This window comes from Aspergillus pseudodeflectus (assembly GCF_044049435.1).
Source record: "Aspergillus pseudodeflectus strain CBS 756.74 chromosome Unknown BJX68scaffold_34, whole genome shotgun sequence".
NCBI classification, from domain to species: Eukaryota; Fungi; Ascomycota; class Eurotiomycetes; order Eurotiales; family Aspergillaceae; genus Aspergillus; species Aspergillus pseudodeflectus.
Genome location: NW_027263810.1, coordinates 93313 through 114311, shown reverse-complemented (window position 1 = coordinate 114311; position 20999 = coordinate 93313). Strand labels below are relative to the sequence as shown.

The following is a 20999-nucleotide window of genomic DNA, read 5'->3' as shown; positions in this document are numbered from 1 at the left end:
GAAACAAAGAGAACAAGCCCGGGGAGTTGAGAAATCCACTTATTTCGTCTGGTGGCGGTCTCACTTTGATTTCTTCAACTCGCCTCAAACCCTCTCTGTGGTATAGACAACCGGATCAAGTCCGCAAATATATACAACATGAGCAACAACTCTCAAGTTCCGAACCCGGCGCACATCCAAGCCGACTCGATGCTAGCGCGGCGTTTCGGCAAGGAGACAGTGAACTATTACTCGAGTAAGCCTCCTGAAAAGCCTCATTCCTCCACTCATGCGATACTAATCATCTCTATAGGCTCGCCGTTAAACCGTCTCTCGTTTCTCCGTTCAGATCATCCCTTCCTCTCCGCAGCAATCAAGCACCCCTCGACCCGATTCGTCATCCTAAAGGACCTAGCGCCGCTTACAAGGTCCCCCACCGAACTGTATTATGCCAAATACGACGAAGTGCGCAAGCTCGTTCCCGAGACGATCTACGATAAGTCGGAAGAGGATCTCATCAAGGAGCATGATTCGCGGAAAACAGAGCCGCATCTTATCTTCCTGGGCCTGGACGAGGCTCAAAAGGAGGATGGGTTGACCTGGAAGATTTACTCTGGAACGCCATATTTCGCTCTCGATGCCTCGGAGAAGGGCTCGGAGGAGCAGCAGGCTAATGCCAAAGAAGTGCTTGCTGCATTCGAGGGCAAGGGATTAAGCTTCTTGCAGGCGAGAGTGGCCTTGACGTTCTCTGCTGATGAAGGTGGGTGTCATTCCTCCCCGACTTTGTAGAATATTCATAACTGATAGGATCCAGCTGCCATCTACGCGCAAGCCCGTGCCATAACTGACTGGAACACTCGCAACACCTACTGTGGTACCTGCGGTCACCGCACCATCGCCGTAAATTCCGGCACAAAGCGCGCCTGTCCACCCACAGACGCCGCACGCGTAGCAGAGGGCAAACCAGCCGAGAAGCCCGCTTGCACCACCCGCACCACCCTCTCCAACCTATCTTTCCCCCGCACGGACCCGACCATCATCGTGGCCGTTATTTCCACGGACGGAAAGCGAATCCTCCTCGGCCGCTCCAAGCGCTTCCCACCGAACTGGTACTCGACTCTTGCTGGTTTCATCGAGCCCGCCGAGTCCGTGGAGGACGCTGTGCGGAGAGAAGTCTGGGAAGAGGCTGGCGTGACACTCTCGCGTGTTGTCATCCACTCGACTCAGCCGTGGCCGTACCCGGCTAATCTGATGATTGGAGCCATCGCGCAGGTTAGTGATCCTGCTCATGAGACGATCAGCTTGAACCACGATCCAGAGCTTGAGGACGCAAGGTGGTTTGAGATTGAGGAGGTCGAAGAAGCGTTGAGAGTTGGTACGAGCGATCTGGGTGGGCAGGCGGGGCCAGAGTACAAGGAGGGTGGATTGAGATTGCCGCCACCAACTGCTATCGCAAACCAATTGATACAGGCGGCTATCAATATCGATTTCCTCAAGAACTCGAAGATGTAGGTAGATATTCTGCTAGATTAGATTTGGACATATGCCATAGACAAATGGAGAATATAAAAATTCAGCATTCGTTTTTGCTGATTTAGAACGCTTAACCAAAGTAGCGCCGATTCTTTCCCCAAATCACACAAATGCTAGATCCGAATCATGACTCCAGACCATGAAATGCTACACTCGCTCAAAGATTCGCATAAACAGTACCATCCCGCAGCTCATGAATACTTCCCTCCCCGGGCGAAGACCCAACCTCAGTATACCTCCTCCCATCTCTTAATTCATGAATTGTAATCCTCCGATGCGACTTTCTCCTCCTCGACCCTCGACTTGAAGTTGTATCCCCACGGACTTCACGGAGGGCCATATCCAGATCCCCAGCATCGCTCTGCGCAACGCTACTATCCGGCGTCCCTTCTCTGCTTTCCCTGCCTATGGAGGCTTGGAGTTGATTATCTGCCACCATGGCCATTCCGCCTTCCAGGTACCACTGCCGCAAATCGGTGGCGAAGGTCTTTTCCTCACTGCTAACCTCGATAGGCGGGCCGGTTACATCGGGCTCTCCGAAGGAGGAGGAGTAAACGGCCCATGCGCTTGTGCTGTCGCTGACTAGGATGACAGAGTGGTCGAAGCTTTTGACGCGAAAGTTTCGAAGCAGGACAGCATCGCCTTCTTGAAGCGATGGCAGGGCTGACTTGTACGGACGTAAGATCTGGGCGTAGAGGGCTGTCCCGGCCATCGAGGGATCAGTGAGTTGTAAGGTCAATATAAAGTCCTTCTTTCCGGCAGCAGCCTTCGTCGCAGGCTGGACATCACAGGCTATGGAGATAGTGTCAACCAAGGCGTTATAGTGATCGATAAGAGTTGCAAGCGGTGCAAAGTAGGAGAGTTTGCTTCGCAGTCCGGGATAATGTCTGTCTACCGGAGAAAGGTGGGTTGCGTCAACGCCTGCCTCGGTTTCGTGGTCGACTTCGATGCTGGCTTGCACCTTTTGGCCTTCCTCAGAGAGTGTAGGCTCCGCAGCGTCCACTACTACCATAGGTGCTTCAGGTTCGCTTTCTATTTCCTGTTCCAAGCCATTTGAGGTATTCTCCACTTTAACTGCCACTGTCACTGAAGGACTTCCTTCTGAGACGCCGTTTGTTCGAGTTTCCGGAGGAGTCGATGGTTGTTCATCCGCCGTCTGGGTTATGTCTGGCGTCAGTAGCACTCGGTCCCTAGTCTCAATGAAGGTAGGAGCCTTATCAGTTTCGACAAGCTGGGAAGGACCTGGGGTGACCAATTGCTCGGCTGCGTGAACAGTTGTTATGGACACGGTCGCCTCAGCGGACTCAGCGTATACTGCTGGGGAGGCGCCATCCAGCTGTAGGGCCAAATCTCTTGCGCGTCTGTTTTCTAGTGATTCTGAGGATTCTGAGGCCCCGTTGCTGGCGACCGATTGCTGACGGTCATCGGCGCCCATCTCCCGAGCGCGATCGCTTTGCACTGCCCCAACTTCGTACAGGCTAGGATCAATAGCCATCTCATAGGCCTGTTGAACACTTTCGGAGACAGTCTCTATGCGCTCAGCAGACTCCGATATTGCGGCAAGATAATCAAGGGAGTCATGCGGATGGTCAGTGGTGAAATGGGAATCTTCGAGGTACTCGTAAGGCGCTGACGCTTCATTATGTGTCGGTTCCTGCTCATAATGCTCTCGCGGCCCTGCGGAAGTTGCGCCCATTTCCACATCAGGTCGATCTTGGCCAGTCGCGTGAAGAATCTCTACCAGTTCCTCATCGCGCGCTTTTCTGTACAATTGTTCGCTTTCAGAGCCCTGTTCTTCTGCAGCTTGTTCATAGATTGGAGACCTATCTTCCCCCATGCTGTCATTTTCCGACTGACCCTCGATTTCGTGGTCTTGCGCTTGGTCGTCATCGTACTCCTCCTCCATTTCATCATACTCTTGGTTTGATACGTCTTGAGCTTCCCTTTCCTGCTCCAGATCCTCAGCATCCTCTATGCCCTCCTGGTCTTCAAGTTCATGGACAAGATCTGGCTCATCATTGACTTCCTTCCTCGGTTCCACCTCGTCCTCCGAGCCGTAAGAACCTTCTGAATCTTCTTCCATGTCTCTGCGACCCGTATCGTTGCGCTGCTGGGTAGAGAGTCCGTCCTCGCTGTCGCTGTCTAGAACAATGACTTCTGGTTCCGTACTCCTCGGCGCAGATCGAGGTTGAGGCTCCCCTTCGTAATCTGATTCGTCCTCTGATCCTGGCCCATAATACTCATATTGAGGTTTATCTTCTAGCTCCTCCTCGTCGTAATCCTCCTCATAATCGCCTTCGTACTCATCTTGATAGCCCGCGGCCTCGTCCTCTTCCTGAGCCTCATCATCGTAGAGAGGAGCCGGCTCCTCGGACACATCTCGACTCTTTTCTGGGGAGTGTGATGCCCTTCGGGCAACGAGAGCTTCTTCACTATCTGCTGCTTCCACCGCCGCCTCATCCTCTTCTTCATCATATTCCTCAAGCTCACTCCTCGTATCGGTGAACCTCTCGCTCTCGTTCTCTGATTCCTGGCTTCGTCTTCCAAAAGGCCGCTGATCCCGTTCGGATTCTTCTCCCTTCTCTGAGCTCTCAGGTTCAACACTCATCTCTCCGTTTTTCCTATCTTCAATTTGACGCTCCGAGTCTGAATCCGGTCCGCCAGAATGAACAATAGGCGTAACTGCATCCGCTGCCTCCATTTCGGCCTGAGGCGATGTCTCTTCCCTTGGTTCGTCTGGTTGCTGGTCCGCCGCAGGCGCGCTTTCAACGGCCTTGCCGCCCAAAATTTGAGGACTGGACGGTGTCCTGCCAGAAGGAGAAATAGAGTCAGGCAATACCTGCATATCATCAGTGTAAACAGTCACAGCATCGTCCCCATCGATATGCATTGCCTCGCCGTCGGACTGGATATGTGGTGGAGAAGTAATATCACGGTGTTCAGATGTTACTTCCGAAGAGGAAACTAAGGGTGTTGTTGATTGGATTGCGACATCAGCTTCAACTACTGGCGTGAAATAGCCGCTGGGACTGTTCGACGACACAAGCGGCGAAGGAGCTGGAAGTCCTGGAGAAGGAATTGGGTGCAGCCGTGGTGTATCGGTCGGGAGATGAGTAACTTCGCCCGTATCGCTTTGTTTGGTGAGTTCGGGGATCATTTTCGGGGCATTGTCTGGACGAAGGAAGTTGGCGTTTTCGGTGCTGCGATCATCTGTTCGCTCGTGTTCCGGCTCGGCGACATTGGGCTGCAAGTCTATCATGGTAATGTCGGCGTACGCAGATGGAGAGCCACCTGGGACAGCCTCGGGTTGGACTGAAATGCCGCTTTCCTCAACATCTCGAGCCTGAGTTGTGTTTTCCTCGCCGGCATCCGACCCAGTCGCCAGTTCTTCGTCAAATATGACCGTCCAATCCGGTAACTCCTTCTCCCCAGGGCTTTCCGGCTCATCAATAACGCGCCATTCGTTGCTTCGCATGCTAAATCTCGGCCGTTTCCTCCCTTTACCTGGTACATAGCCATCCTCCTCCGCAAAAGGGTCGAAGGCAGTATCTGCAAGACCGAAGGATTTCCGTGACCGCTCGAAAAAGGCCGGGGATTTCCATGAGGATGAGCCAAGCGGCCCGGCCATGTATGTGTTCCCATTTGTAATTGGTGTACTTGGAGTTGCGGGTATGTCATTTGAAGGGGGTGGTGACGAGGAGCGATCGACTTTGACAATAGTCAGGAGCTTGGAGTCGCGCCAGACCTATAATAAATGAGAAAAATCCCCGTATAGTAGCAACTGCGTTTCGAAGGACTTACCTCGAAGAATACTGAAGCATTGAAATGGAGCTCCGACAAGGAGCGACTCCCAGGCGTTTGGGCCACCCCATTGCTTTCCACCAACCTCGACCCATTTAAGCTCAGATAGACCTTGTCGCCAATCCCAATATGCGTTTTAGCGACTTCCTCCGCGATATGGCCATGAAATAGTACCTTTACTTGTCCGTTCGACCGGCGAAGACGGAAATCAGGCTCGGCGAGGAGAAGGCTGAGCGACTTGGTGGACGATGAATACGGCCATAGTAGCGTGACGACTGAGTGGATCGACTTCTCCGCAAGACGATCAAAGTCGGTCGAGACTCGTGCGATTGGGGTGGCTGTTGAACGTAAGGCCTCGGAGGATGGAGGCTGGTCGTTTGTGTTCATCGTCGCGCCGGAGAATTAGGATGTGTCTCTCATGCTTCTGGATAAACTAAATTATCAATGTTGCATACTATCGATGGACTTGGAAAGATCGATCTGCGAATACCGCGAGATGTTGATAAATAATGGCGAGCCTTTGTAGAGAGCGATCTTCCCAAGGGCGCGTTTGGACTCTTGGGAGCTTTTTGTGATCGTAATCGCCGAAGCTGGTGTTAACCAGTCATTCGTTGTATCATACCCGTCATGATACTGTATTTGTGCTCTTTATGTGGTAAGCTGTGTACTAGGATGTTTTTGTAAGATACTTGCATTGTCTGAGGGCTTTAAAGGGTTCATCTCCTTGTACTAAGCGCACTCGAAGCATTGTTTGAGCCTCTGCAAGCTAAAGCTCTGGTGGTCACCTACCCAGACCGCGGCGTTATTCGGTTCTCCATGAGCTTTTCGGACCTGGTTACAACACGATGTGACTTTCATCGGCATCGAGTTGGGCTGCAGTGGACCTCCGAGCAGATTAATTACCTCTTTCTGCATCCTTCAAGTGGTTCTCTGATGAACTGACCGTATCCCGGCGAGACCACCTTGACGCGCCGTCGAGCTGTATCTATACTCTATCGAGGCACCACCGCGCCCGACGTTTTTTACCCACTCGGGGTTAGTGTCCCTTCGTTTTACTCCCCCGGCATCGGAAATGCATACGCCATTCAGTGGTGCCATGGCAGTAATGCCATGATAAGTACTTCGCGCTACCTATGGAACTTCGACACCACCTTGTTGTCACACTTTCATCCCTTCAAGGTTGGACCAAAATATGGACCTGTCTAAACAGATTCGTCGCATAGCCGTGATCGGAGCTGGGCCGGCCGGCCTGGCTGCGGTAAAGTATGCGACCCTGCTTATGATGGGACGAAACGGTTGCTTATTCGTATCCTAGGTATCTACTGGCCGAGAAATGCTTTGAGAAGATAGATGTCTATGAGAGAAGGAGCCATATGTCTGGAGTCTGGAACCACAGTCCGGCTACGCTCAAGGAGTCCACTTCCATCCCAGTACCACAGCTCAGTCCGACTGGAGTACTAGAAGAGCCGGTATGGCTTCCTAAAGCGGGCTCCAAAGAGAAAGAACCAACATTCATCTCTCCCGTATATGATACGTTGGATACAAACCTGCCCAAGGAATTGATGGCATATGGAGAGAAGGAGTTTCCACCCGATGTCCAGGACTTTCCTCGACATTTCACAGTCAAGGAATACTTGAGAGAGTATGGAGAGGAGGTCAAAGAGTTCATCCAGTTCGAGACCCAAGTGACCGACGTCCGAAGGAACAAACAAGATATGACAGGCTGGACAATAACAACCAAAAATCTACGCACTCGAGCCACTACAACCGGCTCATATGATGCCGTAGTTGCCGCGAGTGGGCACTTTGACGTCCCATATCTGCCGGAGATTCTCGGAATTAAGGAGTGGAATGAGGCGTATCCGAATGTGATAATCCATTCCAAATTTTATGATTCGCCGGCTGCGTTCAAAGATAAAAAGGTGATTGTCATTGGAAGCTCTGCGTCTGGACTCGATATTGGAAACCAGATCAACGAAGTGAGCAAAGACAAAGTCCTGGCCTCGCAGCGCACAGAGGCCTATCTGTCTCCAAGCGCAATGGACAAGGCCTACTATCCCGAGATATCCGAATTTCTCCCACCAAGTACCCACGAGAGGGCTGTCCGATTCGCGGATGGTAGAGTCGAGCAGGATATCGACGCGATTGTTTTCTGCACGGGTTTTCTTTACTCTTTCCCCTTCCTATCCTCGCTAAATCCGCCTGTTATAACGCACGGCCGCAGAGCTCAAAACACCTACCAGCACCTGTTCTACATCCATGACCCTACGCTTGTCTTCCCTGCATTACCTCAGAGGGTTGTTCCATTTCCTCTATCTGAGAATCAGGCTGCAGTATTCTCACGCGTGTGGTCCGGCCGTCTTAGCCTTCCATCTACAGCCGAGATGGAGGCATGGGAAGCTTCGGTAGTTGCTGAGAAAGGTGATGGCCCTGCATTTCACCTCTTGCCGTTCCCGCGAGACGCAGACCATCTGAACATGCTGCATGATTGGGCCTCCACAGCGCAGACTCGCCCCGGACTTACCAACAACGGACACGGGAAACAGTGTAATCACTGGGGCAAGAAGGAAAGATGGATGCGAGAGGGGATTGCAGAAACGCGGAAGGCATTCTTTTCTAAAGGCGAAGCGCGACGCTCGATCAAAACCCTTAAAGAGCTTGGATATGACTTCGAAACGTGGGAAAACGAGCAGCAACACTGCCCATGATAAATATGTAGTAAGACTTTCTTGATGTTCCATAGATTACTTAGATCTTTGCGTAAACTCAAGTGAATGTGAGGTTTTCGTCTTAATTCACGGCCACAATGGGTATGAAACAATAACCACACACTCGCCAGTTAATCTCTGACAATACCATCACTCATATATCCATTATTCCCTATTTTGTAAAAAGAATAAACGAGAATCTTTCAAGTATACCGAGTGGAGTTAGGCGCTGATAGGACGTCACGTGTGGGCGATCACCCGTGAAGCTCTCCGTCAACCAAAGTTCATACTCGCTCGTCTTCCTCTCTATCCCTCCTCACTCGTTCTCTTTGTTCTAGGTTGGCTGGCTCTACAACGTTATTGCTAGCTTCGCGTCCATATATCTCCTACAGCACCTCCCTCTGACATATCCTGCCTCCCATAATGGGCCGACTAACCGCCATCCTTTCTCCGCACGCATGATGCGCTCAGTGTGTACCGGATCTCCGAACAAATCACGTCGCAATAATTGGAACAACCAGTTCATTGTTACTTCGAGCAACGGCGACGACGAAGAGACAGAGTCAAACCCGGAAGAACTCGATGACGAAGAGTGGGAAATCAACGGTATTCTCGACGAGTCCGAGTCCCAATACTTGATAGACTGGGTTGGGAACTACCCCCCAAGTTGGGTGCGTTCGACCTACCCACACAGAGCGCGGCGTCTTGTTGAAACACTGTTTAAACGCTGTACTATATTAGGAGCCCAAGGAAAACGCAAGCGAAACAGCAGTAGAAATTTGGCAAACCAAAAAGAAGCAGAAGAAAGATCAACTTGCCTCGAAGACCAACGAAGCGCCCCCCGCGCAATCGCATACCCCACCGGCGCACGAACAACGGCTCGAGACTCCAGAACAAGACGCTGCCGTGCAGAATACACCCGACTCACCATTATTTGTGTCTCCGGACCCCGTATCCCAGTCGTACACCCAGGAGACGAACGACCTTTCACAATCAAGCTTTGGAAGACAGGACTATAATCAAACCTACGATATCAAGAAACCAGCAACTAAGCGTACTCATCGCGTGTTTGAGTACTACGCTAGATCACCTATACCCCCCGAATATCTCCTGCCGGGTGAATCCGAAGAGCCCTTTTTATCGGTCCAGCACACCGCAGCTCCTACAAGGACATCAATTCCGGAGGCCAGTGGTAGCCTGAACCTGGGTAGTGCGGCAACCGAAAACCCTAGATCAATTGAACCTAGGCCACCCCCTATTGCGCAGAGCAGTCCGGGGACAGAAATTCCGGAGACTCCGTCCATCCTACTGAACCTTCAGCCCACCGGAGGGTCGCAGACGAACCCTAATCGAGCGGCATCTAGTCCCCGGCGCACGGCAGCTTTGCCCACAGATTCGCCAAACACTCCTTCACAGAACTCAGAGCTCAGTAGATCCCCGGCTACAGTCCATCCAAGAACTACGCTGGACGAAACCAATCCCAGTGTTAGTCCCACTCGCCTTGAAAGAGGCCATACGGCTTCTATACCGGAGACACTATTAGCGAGAGATTCAGTGCCTTCCCTACGTCAATCTCCTGTTGTACTCGCCACACAACACTCAATCAACTCCAGGACGCTCACACCGGGTTCCCCGTTCGCCAACCTACGAAGTATAATTGGTCGTTCAACGTCCTTGCTAGAGCGTGGAGCTAATAACACGTCTGGATTTTCCACTCCCCGTCTCTCGGAGACAGCTGCCACCATGAATGACCAAAGTCAGAAGGGGGCGCTTTCTCTAAAGGAGACACTGGAGAAATATAGCCATCTTGAAGGTGCGACACCGCGCGAAAAGATGAGAAATCTATGGGCTAGCACACGGGAGAAAAGCACGCTCGAGCCCCAGTCAATCGAACCAAGCGCAACACCATCCTCGGTTGGAGACATAGAACCTTCTGCACCGCTGTCAATACCAGAAACTGTGGCTCCGCTCAGTGTGAGGGTCGACAAGGATACTTCCCATCATCCAGAACCCTTGAAAGTGCCAACTCTAGAGCCGTTGCCCGAACCAGTACTCGAACCACATGAAGTTCAGACTATCCAGCCCAGCGCATTGACGATAGCCTATCAGGAACAAGTAACTCCAGGCTCCCTTCATTTGGGCCCCTCCGAGTTCGCCGTACCACTTCCAATGGACTCGCGGGTAAAGGACGACTATGACAAGGTTCTCACAGAGGGGCAACACATTATTTATGCTCTTATCAATGAGGAAAGTTTCAACCAGAATTCGGGCAATTCAGGCACTGAGGTAATGCAACTGCAACCTGTCGTATTTTGTCTAGACTAACGACCAACCAGAAGAGTGATGTTGTATCTTTGGCAGAACGGGTGCTGGAGCGCCTGAGCAACGCAGCGACTCATCCAGACCTAAATTTTGGTGAACATTTGAAAGATGCGGACGAAAATCTGGAAAACCAGGCTACGTGGGCAGAGTATTCCAGTGCCAAATTCCTTGTATTGAGCTACCTTATCAAGGCTCAGGCCCCGGGTGAACATGAGATGCATCTAGTGATAGCAGTGCGAGGAGAGAAAACGCAGCGAGTTGTTGAGCGCTACCTTGAAGGTAAGGGATTCGCATATACTCGCCCACGCGTGGATATGGGATCAGGCACAAATGTGGAGGTCTCCATGGCCAAAGGTTCTCTGAGTTTTGGGATACAGAATGTGCAAGATGAGGGCATTATGGAAACATACAAACCGCCGTTAGCGGTCATTGCCTTTGACTCCTCGTTGGATGTAAAGAAGCCTTCTATGGAGCACATGCGCACGACTTTTGCTCGCAATGGCCATCTACTGCCTGTCATCAGACTTATTATCGCCAACTCAAGCGAACACGTGGAGCTGTGCTTCCCAGGGTCTCCAACATCCCAAAGGCTTGCTTTGGTCTTCAAGTATATCAGGCAACTACGTGATATCATCGGGGAGTTGCAGGACGACGCCTTGGGGGTGCAGGAAGACGCAAACGAAATTTTGGCCTGTCTGCTCTCCGACAATTTTAACTTGCATTGGACATTGCCTCCAGTTGAAGCCCTCCGGCAAGTAATTGAAGACGAAGGCTTCATCAAACCAAGCACTCAAATTTCCAAGCCCGTTAACCCCACGGCCCAAAAACGGGTATTCGTGAGTAGACTTTATAGTCTTCAAACAGCGTTTTACTAACAACTACTAGATGTCAGATACCAGCGAGCCGGCCTCGAAACGGCCGAGGATGGAAGAGTCTCAAGAAACAACCCAGTTTACGGACATTTCCGGTGGGCCATCCCAGACCTTAAATGGCGGTCTACTCGACATTGAAAAGAAGGTGGTAGAAATGAAGAGTTCTCACGCGGCAGATATCAAAAAGCTCCAGACCTCACTAGCCGCCGCCCAGACCTGTCTTCAAGAAAGGGAAAAAATCCTTGAATCGCTACAACATCGTTATGAAACTCGGACTAAAGATCTCCACAAGCTCCGACAAGAACGGGACCGTCTGCTTGAGACTAAAACAACAGCTGAGCAGAGACTACAAAGACAGAAAGAAGAAATGACAAAACTAAAAGATGAACGAACCGAACTTCGCCATGACCTCGAAAAAGCTCGCGAAGCCCTAAAGGCTGGCGGCGGCGACATGGCCGAACTCGAGAAGGCAAGAGAGGAGATCCGCCGTCTGACAAAGGAGAACGCGAGCCTGGAGCGCAAATCTGAATACGAACACAAGCAGGCCGAATACACCCGCGAGCAGTACCAAACCGCTTCCAATGTCGCCGCACAGTCGGCCACGGAACTACGAACGCTCAAGGAAGAAAACGAGGCCCTAAGGCGCAAGGTCGCTGGCGAAGCGTCCCGTCTACGCGAACTGAATATCAAGAGTGATGAGTCTCGTCACTTGGCACGCATCGCGGAACTCGAAGCGCTGCTCTCGTCGAGGGAAGACCTTCTCCATAGGAAGGAAGATGAACTTCGAGAGATTCGCAGGAATCGTCCATCGACTCGCTCAACAAGCACACAGCCTCGAAGCCCTAAACTCACAGCTGGTAATAGCCGCCCAACGAGCCCGGGGATCAACAATGGCTCCAACTTTCCTGGCCGTGGGAGCGCGCTGAGATTTAGTTCCGAGATGTCTCTCTAAACCAACAAGTCGACTGCCCCCAACCCACCCACCCAACACCCAGGACCCCTCTTGGGCCTCCAGTGTTGACCGTGAAAGTCCGGCTAGACCTAGTGAGGACGTCACTCATACGAGCGAGCACAGCTCTTCTATCTAGAAACCGCTCGAATTCGTCTTCTGCCGTGCTACCTCACTGCACGCAAATTTTATCTTTATTTCTATGATCTATCTCTTATGTCAAGCCACGTCTTTTTTTCTCTGTCCTTCTGAGTTTCTCATTTGCGTTTCTGGCGCTGTATCTAGTCCACTTTACTTGCTTTCGCTTGTTTGTTACATAGTGGGAAAGACAGAGCCTGGAGTGTGCAAATACTTGCCCGACTCTATGACGTTTACTTAGAGGAATGAATGCTACCGTACCGATTTTTCTACGCGGATATTTAGTTGGGTGTTATAGTAGCATCCGGACGGTAGAAACCATCATGGTGGGTCTAGCGATGCTACTGTGTGCTTACTCAAGCTTGGTGGTTTTGATATAGCGCATGTTGACGTGAGTGGCAGGGGGGTGGTATCTATCGCACTGCTTTGCTAAAGAAGACTAGCCAAATGCCCGAGGCAAACAAACATTAGGGCTTTTCATGATTCTGCTGCCCCGCAATAAGATATCGGAACGATAAACGCTTTTATAAATGGAATGTCTTTTGAGAGATATAGCTAGTTTGCGATTATTGGTACAAATATGATTAGTACACAAATAGAGATTGAAAAAACAACAGCCATGCTATCAAGGAGAGTAAGTGATAGGAAAAGCAACATACACGTGGTAGATCAGTCAGAAAAAAAATATTGTGACACTGCAAATTACCTTTCCTTTCTGAACCAACACACACAGACTAGGCACCCAGAGCATCCGCCATGAAGGAAGCGAGCTCCTTCGCCTTCTCGCCCCTGGTCATGGTGAAATGGTTTGCCCCCTGCAGAACAGTAATGCCACCAATATTCTGCGGCCCAACTAGGGAATCCCACTTGTTCGGACCGAGATCCGTCCTGTTGTTGAGGAGCCACACCATCTCCTTGGGGTCCTTGCTTCCATCGGGGGCTGGCTCAGGCCAGGGGTCGGATGGACTAGGGCAGACGCCGTCCTTGGCCCAAATGAGGTACGTCTTTGGCATTTTCTTCGCCCACTGCGTTTCGTTGAAAGGGAGTGGGACGGCCTTGTAGGCGTCGAGCGAGTCGATGAAGGCGAGGAAGTGAGGAAGGAGCCAGGCTGGAGGGGCGGCTTTGCCCTCGCCGAAGAGGCCGATTTTATCGAAGAAGTTGTAGAGGCGCGTTGGGAGCTTTTCGAGGCCGATGGGGAAGGGCGAGTCGAGGAGGAGGAGACGGTCTACCTCTTCGTTCTCTTGAAGGATGAGGGTTCGCGCGGCGTCGTAGGCACATATGCCTCCTGCGGACCATCCGCCGAAGTTGTAAGGGCCCTTGGGCTGGCGGCGGCGGATTTCGGCGAGGTAGGGGATTGTGAGTTCATCGAGGCTGCAGTTGAGCTTCTCGGGTGTCTTCATGTATGGGCAGTTCAGTCCGTAGACGCAGACGTCTGGAGAGACACCGGGAATTGTGGCATAGGACGTTGCAGAACCGGAACCATCGGGGAAGAGGAAGAGCGTCTTGGTAGCAGTCCTTGGGTTACCTTGTAGCAGGATAGATGTCGCTTTCGGATGGCTGCCACTTGCCACCGACTGTGTGCTCAGATTGTTTGCTGGAACCGTCTCTGGCAACGCAATGGGAGGTGGTACAGCAACCGGGGTCGGTGCAGCCTTTGGCTTCAAGCCCAGTGCAGTTTCAATCTGTGCTATGGTCTGATTCTCGACGAAGAATTCTCCCGGCAAGTCCAGATCCAAGGACTCTCGAATCCTGCCTAGGACGGTAAGGGAAAGCAATGAGTCCATTCCCATCTCACTCAGACTCTCATCAGCCTTGATTTCCTCGGCTGGTACACCAATCTCATCCGCCAAGATAGCCCGAATTCCTTTCATAGTGTTGTTCTCTTGGACGGGCATGATCATCTTCTCATTTGGTGGCGAGATCGTGCCTGCGAATGCCGGGCTTGATGCTCCGGACGAGACATCACCGTTGAACGAGAACTCAGTCTCAGGCTCACTTGCGGAGCCATCGCTTGACTCTGACGGGCTCATCTGGGTCACGAATTGTTTGAAGTCACGGACTGTCGGCTGATCTATAAACACAGATGATTCCAAGTCCAGGTTGAGTTCCTCTCGGTATCTGCCGGTGACCGTCAAAGAAAGTAATGAGTCGACGCCGTAGTCTGCGAAAACCATGTCATCCGACATGTCCGCTTCTGACAAGCCTACTTCCGCGGCCAGAATGCTAAGTGCCCGCACTATCACACTGGGACCTGCCGACTTCTTGGTGAAGGATTTAGTAGGAGCGGGTGGGTTGGGCCGAGCCACTGTATTCGTAGGAAGCTTTATTTTCTGAGGGGTTGAAGACTGTAGTGGTGCACTCTTTGCCTTGGCAGCCCCTGCTGGCGGAAGAGCCGTGTCAAGAATCTTGCGCGACAGAGCTTGGAACTGTCGACAGAGTCAGTAATAGTCCACACACGAGAACGACGGAACCTACCTTGACACCCCCATACACAGCAACAATGTCGTCTCCTTCAAAGATGTAGACATCGCCTGCCCAGATCGAGTCTCGCCATGGCTGCATCCTCACGTACGTGCGATATGTGACATCGGGTGAGAACTTCTTCAGGCATCGCATGGAATCCCATCCGTGATTGACAAAGACTTGGTTCTTGGAATCCGTCCCATCGCTCGCGTTCATGATAAATCCGGACAAGTGTCCAAAGCTGTCGATCCAGTACGGGTTGCGGTGGAAGTTTGCCGGTGGTGCTTGGAACTTGACACACGCGGTAGCCTCGTGATGCTCGCTGTCGAGAACCACTTCCCGGATCGATTGATAGTTCTCATCATAGTCGACTAGTGCGCTGAAGAGCTTGTAGACCATCCCTCTCTTCAGACGGTGGGCATCTCCCTTGAGGACATTCTCTTCAAGTAGCTCAATGCTCCGCTTGATCAAGTAAGAGCTACGCCTCCACTCCATCTCAGAGGCAGCGCAGTCAAAGAACTTGACCTCGCAGGATGCATGGTCAAGGATCTTCTTTCCCTCCGGTGTCACCGACCATACTCGCACCGATGCGGATTTGTTAGCCCAGTTGGCAGTTGCAGATACTCTGAACAGCTCCTTGCCGGTCTTGGCGATGAGAGGCTTGGGTACTGTCATGTTGCAGACGTCCAAGCCTAGACCCTTGAACTCGGGCTTGTATTTCTCAATTAGATAGTCTGCCAGGGTTTGGGCGATATCTGCATAGAGGGACTGTAACGTGTGTTAGCAGGCATTGGCCACGATGAATCTAGAGAAGGCTTACCGAGGGACAAAGGGCGGCTCCATTGACCTTGTGGCCCTGGATAACTCGGTTAAGCTCTGGGTCGGCAATGTCATTCTGCACAACAACTGTTGCGGATGCTCCGTCACTGCTGCTCTCAACAACATTTTGAGCGGACGTCGTCAGGAACGTGGTCTGTGCCGGAGCCTCCGTTGTAGCCACGGGATCACCCTTCGTCAGGCAGAAGTTGTTCCTGTAAGGAATCCAGTAGCTCTTCAGGTCCCACTTGTAGGCGGGTAATGGAAGCACACGATGACTGGAGTTGAAGTCCTGATGGTATTGCTTCCAGTTGATATCAATCCCCGCGAGATGAAGAGTTGAAAGGCTAGTTGTGAGGATCTTCCATGCGTCCTCATCGCGCCGGAGAGATGCAACTGTGGTTGCCTGTGGGCCAAGCGTCGCTTTCACCATTCCTGAGCAGATCGTATGCGGACCAATCTCCAACCACATGGTTTGGTCATTGCTCAACTTGGCGTTCCTGATTGCTTCAAATGCGCTCAAGAAGTTGACGGTCTCCCGGCAATGCCGCGACAGATACTTCCCGGTCAGGATCTCGCAGTTGGTTTCGGTAATCACTTCACTAAGCAGAGCTGAGACGAATGGTATTGATGGCTTATTGAAAGTGACGCCCTTCATGATTTCTTCCAAGCTTCCAAGGATTGGATCAACCTGCGCGGAGTGGAAGGCATATGGCACCGTCAACATCGTGGACTTCAGGCCTTGCCTTGAGCATTCTTGATTGAGTTCATCAATGGAAGCCTTAGGACCACTGATGACAGTCTCAGAAGGCGAGTTAATGCAAGCGATATCATGCACATCCTCACGGAGGAATTGCTTGACTGCAAGAAGTGGAGCCTTGATGGCTAACATGGCATGTGTCCCAGCTTGGCACTGGCTTGTAAGAAGCTGGGCTCTGCGGCCACAGGCGTAAATAGCATCACTGGGAGAGAGAACACCAGCGGCATTCAATGCAGCGTAGTCACCAAGACTGTGGCCCAAGACGAAGGAGGGCTTGACACCCAAAGAGGACCAGAGGCTGGTCAAGGCCATTTGCACGCACGCGGTTCCGAGTTGCACCACCACAGGACTTAGTTCGCCCAAAGGTACGCTGCCATCAACAAGAGGAATAATAGATGGAAGATCTTGACTCTGGCAAATGCAGTCAAGATGCTGGATCGTGTCCCGGAATTGAGAGCAACCTTGGTAGAGCTGCTTGCCCATTCCTGCGTATTGGGCCCCTTGGCCAGTAAAAAGGAATCCGACAGCAGGTGGCTTGCTAGAAACTGCGAAAACTTCTTTTTTAGTGCTTGCATTTAGTGAGTCCAAGAGCTCTTGCAGGTTAGATCCTGTTGCTGTGATCCGGAAAGGGTGGTGAATGCGACGCGCTGTGGTGGTGTACGCGAGACTAGGTAGAATGCCGCTCTCCTTGACTCCAAAAGCGCTTCGTTGTTCATTGATGTACTGGATCAGTGACTCAGTATTATTTTTGAGAGCAGTCTGAGACCGTGCAGATACTGCGACAACGTGTACAGGTCGGGTATCCTGCTCGTCACACCCTGAAAGAGGGGCGTCTTCCAACAGCAGAGCAGTGTTTCCACCGGCAGCGGAGAAGTTGTTTAAGAAAATTCGACGTTTTCCGGATTCTGGCCGATTCCAAGGCGTGGGCTGAAGGGCAATGTGGACGTTTCGTTGGGCCAAGTCAGTAGGGAAGTTATGATTGATTTTGGTCTTGATCCCACAATGCGGAGGTATCATGTTTTCCTTCATCATCAACAGAACCTTGACGAGAGAAGTCACACCGGAAGCTGATTCACCGTGACCAATGTTTGATTTGGCTGAGCCCAGATGGAGTGATTGACCCGGTCCTCGCCTATAGTCCGGTGCAAAGACGTCCAAAACAGACTGCATTTCCACAGCATCGCCAGCCTGAGTGCCAGTCCCGTGCATCTCTACATAGCTGATGCTTTTAGGGTCGACGTTTGCTTCATTTAGCAGCTTTTTGAAGATGAACGCTTGCGCTCCCACGTGTGGTCGGGTTATCGAAACCGCCTCGGCCGAATGGTTGGTATAGGCGCCGTTGATAATCCCTAGAATGGGATCATTATCTGCTTGAGCATCTTCGAGTCGCTTGAGTACAATAGTACCGACTCCATCTGCTCTGCAGTATCCATCGGCCCCATCGTCAAAGGTGTTGCAGTTCCCAGTCCTCGATAGGAAATGGCCACGGTCGAGCCCAGCATGGTTGTCTGGGTTGGTTAGGATGTTCACACCTCCGGTAATAGCAGCATCACAATCATTCCTCCAGATCGAGTTGCACGCGAGGTGGATAGCAGCCAAGCTAGAAGAACACGCTGTATCAACACTCACACTAGGACCGCTGAATTTGAAGTAATAGTTGATGCGGCCAGGCGTAAAGGCGCGGTTTCCACCGGGGATAAAGTAGGTGTCGATGTCTTGACCACTATTTATTTCACGATAGTCGTCACTTGTCATTCCATAGAATATTCCGACTCGATCTCTTTGGGTTGAAGGAGTGCTATCTGGAACAAAACCGGCCCCTTCTAGGGCTTCATATGCCGTGAGCAGTGCAAGGCGCTGTGCGGGGTCCGCTTGAAGTGCCTCACGGGGTGACATGTTGAAGAACCGAGGGTCGAACATGCCTGGCTCCCGGATCCAGCATCCATAGGGAACTTTGCTAGTGTTCTTTGCGGAACCAGTGAGATCGACATGGGCATCGGCGTCCCAGCGCTCTTTTGGGACTTTTCGGTGTACGTCAAGGCCCTTGTACAGAAGATTCCAAAAATCCTGAGGGCTGTCCGCTTCGGGGAACCGCCCTGACATTCCGATGATAGCGATCTTCGAAAGCTCTGCTCTCCCGGTGGCATTGTGCCATTGAGGCTCAGCAGAGATGTCACCAAGGCTTCCGTCCACTTCTATATCGGTTTGGCCAGCTTTCTTCAAAGAGTTCATCAGACTCTGGGTGGCTGTAGTAGAGACGGGGAACACTCTCTTGGATGTATGATTGCCGACTGATCTCAGCATGGATACGCATGAGTCTGTGACTTTGTCCCAGCACATTTGACGTAGGAGAATCTCCTCCAACGCAAGGCGGAGAAAGTCTTTCATGGTGTCGACTGCCATAGGCTTTCCGGTGTGACTTGACAATACAGAAATATGAGGATTGTACTTGCATACAATGTCTGGATTGCAGGCGTCAAGAATCCTATCAACATCTCGGTCATCGTACATATGAGCAGCATGATACGGGCCATGGATGGGAGCTCTGACAGCCTTGTGTTGTTTTGATAGGGAGGCATCAAGAAACTTGTCAAGAACAAGTGGTGGTCCACTGATAGTCAACGTATTCGCGCACACTGCACTGATGTAGGGTCGAGAGGAAGGAGGAATAGCCTTTGGGTAATTAATATTGACGAGTTATCTCTGGAAAACGATAACTCACCTTCTCGCTGCTGAACTTAGCAATCATGCCAGTCCCTTCAGCTTCATTGATTCCTGACACTAAAGCGGACCAGCTGAGCGATGTTGCTTGCTCTCCGTCAACCAGTCCTCGAACTCGAAGGACGCACAGGCCGAGCCGGAATGCCACAACAACTGCCTCGACAGCGGGGGTAATGAGTTCTCCAATATTGGTGGCAGAGCTGACAGCAGCACAACTGAGTAGCCCTGTGCATAATCCAATGAGGTGACTCTTTGAAGATGAAGGGTAGGCATGACCAAGGTCACCATGGTAGCTGGGCCTGGTTAGCATAGAGCTCAGAACGCGGCCATCAAGGCCAAGCTAACTTGTGACATACTTAATAAAGCATCCCAATTGGTAGATGCAAGTCAATGCGCTCTCCATCGCCGAGTTCCCTCGGGACTCACAGTGCCGTGCGAGTAGATCCACAATGCTGGTGAATCGAGGAAACATACTGCGCTCAGCCGGAGGAAGACTAGCAATTTCCTGACGCAATGCATGATAGCTTCTCTGGAAGAAAGCCGAGACAACCGTATGGTTCTTTGCCTGTAAAAGACGGCGAAGGCCGACCTCGAAATCACCCGTCTGATCTCCGAAGAGATAGACATGATACGAGCCGTCCATACTGGGAAGTACTAGGTTATATCTATCCAGGACGGTCAAGTCAAACTCAAGTCAAAGCTGGAAAACGCGCGGCCCTCGGCTAGAGGCTTTATTTATACCGATCGGGCAGTCCCTATTTTCCTCTTGACTGCGCCGATTGACTTGACTGCAACATGCCCTAACGGACTATACACATCACATCACCGACTATGGTAGTATGGTTCGGGACCAAGGCCAAGGTAGCATTGCCAAACAGTCACAAGCAGGCCGCAGAGATACGACAGTTGCTGTAATGTGGGTCAATGAGCGGAGAATTGGTCTTATCTGTGGTTGATTCTCGAGGCAAGAGTTCTAGATCGGGGGTTTCCCAGGGTCAGGCAGTGGAGATCTCCACTTTCCCCATTGCCTTGGCACAGATCGCAGGAGCTTAGTTGAGCTTGTCATGTTGAACGAAAGACGTCGTTTCTCAGTTCCAGACTCATCAAAACTTGACGCGCAGAAAGCACTCGATCATTTACCCTGCAAGATGCATTGAAGGCCGTGTATAAGGGAGCAGCTTGGTCAAACGTCGGCAGTCCCGTATGGTAAACAGGAGTGTATAGGACGCCCAAGATCCATGGATGCATTCAGTTCTCGTGTGCAAAAACTTGGCAGTTCCAAGTCCACTTGCCGGGCCATTCCAGAGGTCGAGGTAGATTAAGGGTTGCCGCATCCGTCGATCGATGCCCGTCACATGCCAATCGAGATAAGTGAGTCCTTCTTCTAGATCGACGACGACAAATAAGATCCTTATCTTTTGTTGCCAGGTCAGAATTTACTGAAATGAAGCATGTTTCTCGATAAGAGCGCTCAAAATTTAGGAGGTTCATGGTTGGCGTTTGTTGGCTTGGTCGCGATCCCACACAGCTAGTCCTGTATACTACCCGTAGGGTTACATTGTCCATCTGAGAAAGGAAGACTGAAGTAGAATGGACGTCATCACCGTTCACTAGTCATGTCCAGCCTGACGACTTTGTTGCCTTGGCCTCTTGTGGAATATGTGGACTCCTGTCAGGGGTGGCTTGATGATCATATACTCCCGGCGACGCCGATACAGCTTTAAGGATATGTAGGACAGTGAGGCTGCTCAGGGGATAAGACCGCACATGGCTCTCAAAGTGCCCCTAAACTATAATGGTCCATTGTCATCACACCTACGTTTCTAATATTATCCTCTCGTGGAAGCGACGTTGGACAAGCTATACCTTGGAGCCATCTAGACCCCAATAGTAGTCGTGACATGAGGTGTTTCGTGAGATATGCCGCTTTCCACGAG

The 20999-nt window shown here is 51.5% G+C and overlaps 6 protein-coding genes across 6 annotated transcripts; 4 read left to right on the top strand and 2 right to left on the bottom strand.

Moving 5' to 3' along the window:
• Positions 1 to 9: 9 nt before the first annotated feature.
• On the top strand, positions 10 to 1562 carry BJX68DRAFT_241343 (NAD(+) diphosphatase). Its single transcript, XM_071040824.1, has 3 exons — positions 10 to 235; positions 293 to 739; positions 794 to 1562. Exons 1-3 carry the CDS (start codon positions 139 to 141, stop codon positions 1489 to 1491), a joined length of 1242 nt encoding a protein of 413 aa, XP_070896921.1. The 5' UTR covers positions 10 to 138; the 3' UTR covers positions 1492 to 1562.
• Positions 1563 to 6069, bottom strand: BJX68DRAFT_241340 (uncharacterized protein). The gene is made up of 2 exons (XM_071040823.1): positions 5314 to 6069; positions 1563 to 5257 (listed from the first exon to the last, which is right to left on the bottom strand). The coding sequence occupies exons 1-2, from the start codon at positions 5698 to 5700 to the stop codon at positions 1670 to 1672; spliced, it is 3975 nt and encodes a 1324-aa protein (XP_070896920.1). The 5' UTR covers positions 5701 to 6069; the 3' UTR covers positions 1563 to 1669.
• Positions 6070 to 6404: 335 nt separating this feature from the next.
• On the top strand, positions 6405 to 8032 carry BJX68DRAFT_241339 (putative flavin dependent monooxygenase). Its single transcript, XM_071040822.1, has 2 exons — positions 6405 to 6576; positions 6629 to 8032. The coding sequence occupies exons 1-2, from the start codon at positions 6506 to 6508 to the stop codon at positions 8019 to 8021; spliced, it is 1464 nt and encodes a 487-aa protein (XP_070896919.1). The 5' UTR covers positions 6405 to 6505; the 3' UTR covers positions 8022 to 8032.
• A 301-nt stretch (positions 8033 to 8333) lies between these two features.
• On the top strand, positions 8334 to 12560 carry BJX68DRAFT_128515 (uncharacterized protein). The gene is made up of 4 exons (XM_071036249.1): positions 8334 to 8692; positions 8763 to 10307; positions 10358 to 11179; positions 11229 to 12560. The coding sequence occupies exons 1-4, from the start codon at positions 8480 to 8482 to the stop codon at positions 12165 to 12167; spliced, it is 3519 nt and encodes a 1172-aa protein (XP_070896917.1). The 5' UTR covers positions 8334 to 8479; the 3' UTR covers positions 12168 to 12560.
• On the top strand, positions 12213 to 12560 carry BJX68DRAFT_241333 (uncharacterized protein). The gene has a single exon (XM_071040821.1). It carries the CDS (start codon positions 12367 to 12369, stop codon positions 12541 to 12543), a length of 177 nt encoding a protein of 58 aa, XP_070896918.1. The 5' UTR covers positions 12213 to 12366; the 3' UTR covers positions 12544 to 12560.
• A 298-nt stretch (positions 12561 to 12858) lies between these two features.
• On the bottom strand, positions 12859 to 19705 carry pksP (polyketide synthase alb1; the record flags this gene model as incomplete). The annotated part of the gene is made up of 5 exons (XM_071048281.1): positions 12859 to 14728; positions 14778 to 15533; positions 15586 to 19014; positions 19064 to 19355; positions 19419 to 19705. 5 exons carry the CDS (start codon positions 19703 to 19705, stop codon positions 13037 to 13039), a joined length of 6456 nt encoding a protein of 2151 aa, XP_070896916.1. The 3' UTR covers positions 12859 to 13036.
• Positions 19706 to 20999: the final 1294 nt, after the last annotated feature.

What these genes read in the sequence shown, in the direction of transcription:
- BJX68DRAFT_241333 (XM_071040821.1), top strand. Translation starts at nt 12,367, where the DNA reads ATGATCTATCTCTTATGTCAAGCCACGTCTTTTTTTCTCTGTCCTTCT.
- BJX68DRAFT_128515 (XM_071036249.1), top strand. Translation starts at nt 8,480, where the DNA reads ATGATGCGCTCAGTGTGTACCGGATCTCCGAACAAATCACGTCGCAAT. An exon ending in CGGGCAATTCAGGCACTGAG is followed by an intron (nt 10,308 to 10,357) that starts GTAATGCAACTG and finishes ACGACCAACCAG; the next exon opens with AAGAGTGATGTTGTATCTTT. An exon ending in CGGCCCAAAAACGGGTATTC is followed by an intron (nt 11,180 to 11,228) that starts GTGAGTAGACTT and finishes AACAACTACTAG; the next exon opens with ATGTCAGATACCAGCGAGCC.
- BJX68DRAFT_241340 (XM_071040823.1), bottom strand. Translation starts at nt 5,700, where the DNA reads ATGAACACAAACGACCAGCCTCCATCCTCCGAGGCCTTACGTTCAACA. An exon ending in ATGCTTCAGTATTCTTCGAG is followed by an intron (nt 5,258 to 5,313) that starts GTAAGTCCTTCG and finishes CATTTATTATAG; the next exon opens with GTCTGGCGCGACTCCAAGCT.
- BJX68DRAFT_241343 (XM_071040824.1), top strand. Translation starts at nt 139, where the DNA reads ATGAGCAACAACTCTCAAGTTCCGAACCCGGCGCACATCCAAGCCGAC. An exon ending in GACAGTGAACTATTACTCGA is followed by an intron (nt 236 to 292) that starts GTAAGCCTCCTG and finishes TCATCTCTATAG; the next exon opens with GCTCGCCGTTAAACCGTCTC. An exon ending in GACGTTCTCTGCTGATGAAG is followed by an intron (nt 740 to 793) that starts GTGGGTGTCATT and finishes GATAGGATCCAG; the next exon opens with CTGCCATCTACGCGCAAGCC.
- BJX68DRAFT_241339 (XM_071040822.1), top strand. Translation starts at nt 6,506, where the DNA reads ATGGACCTGTCTAAACAGATTCGTCGCATAGCCGTGATCGGAGCTGGG. An exon ending in GCCGGCCTGGCTGCGGTAAA is followed by an intron (nt 6,577 to 6,628) that starts GTATGCGACCCT and finishes TTCGTATCCTAG; the next exon opens with GTATCTACTGGCCGAGAAAT.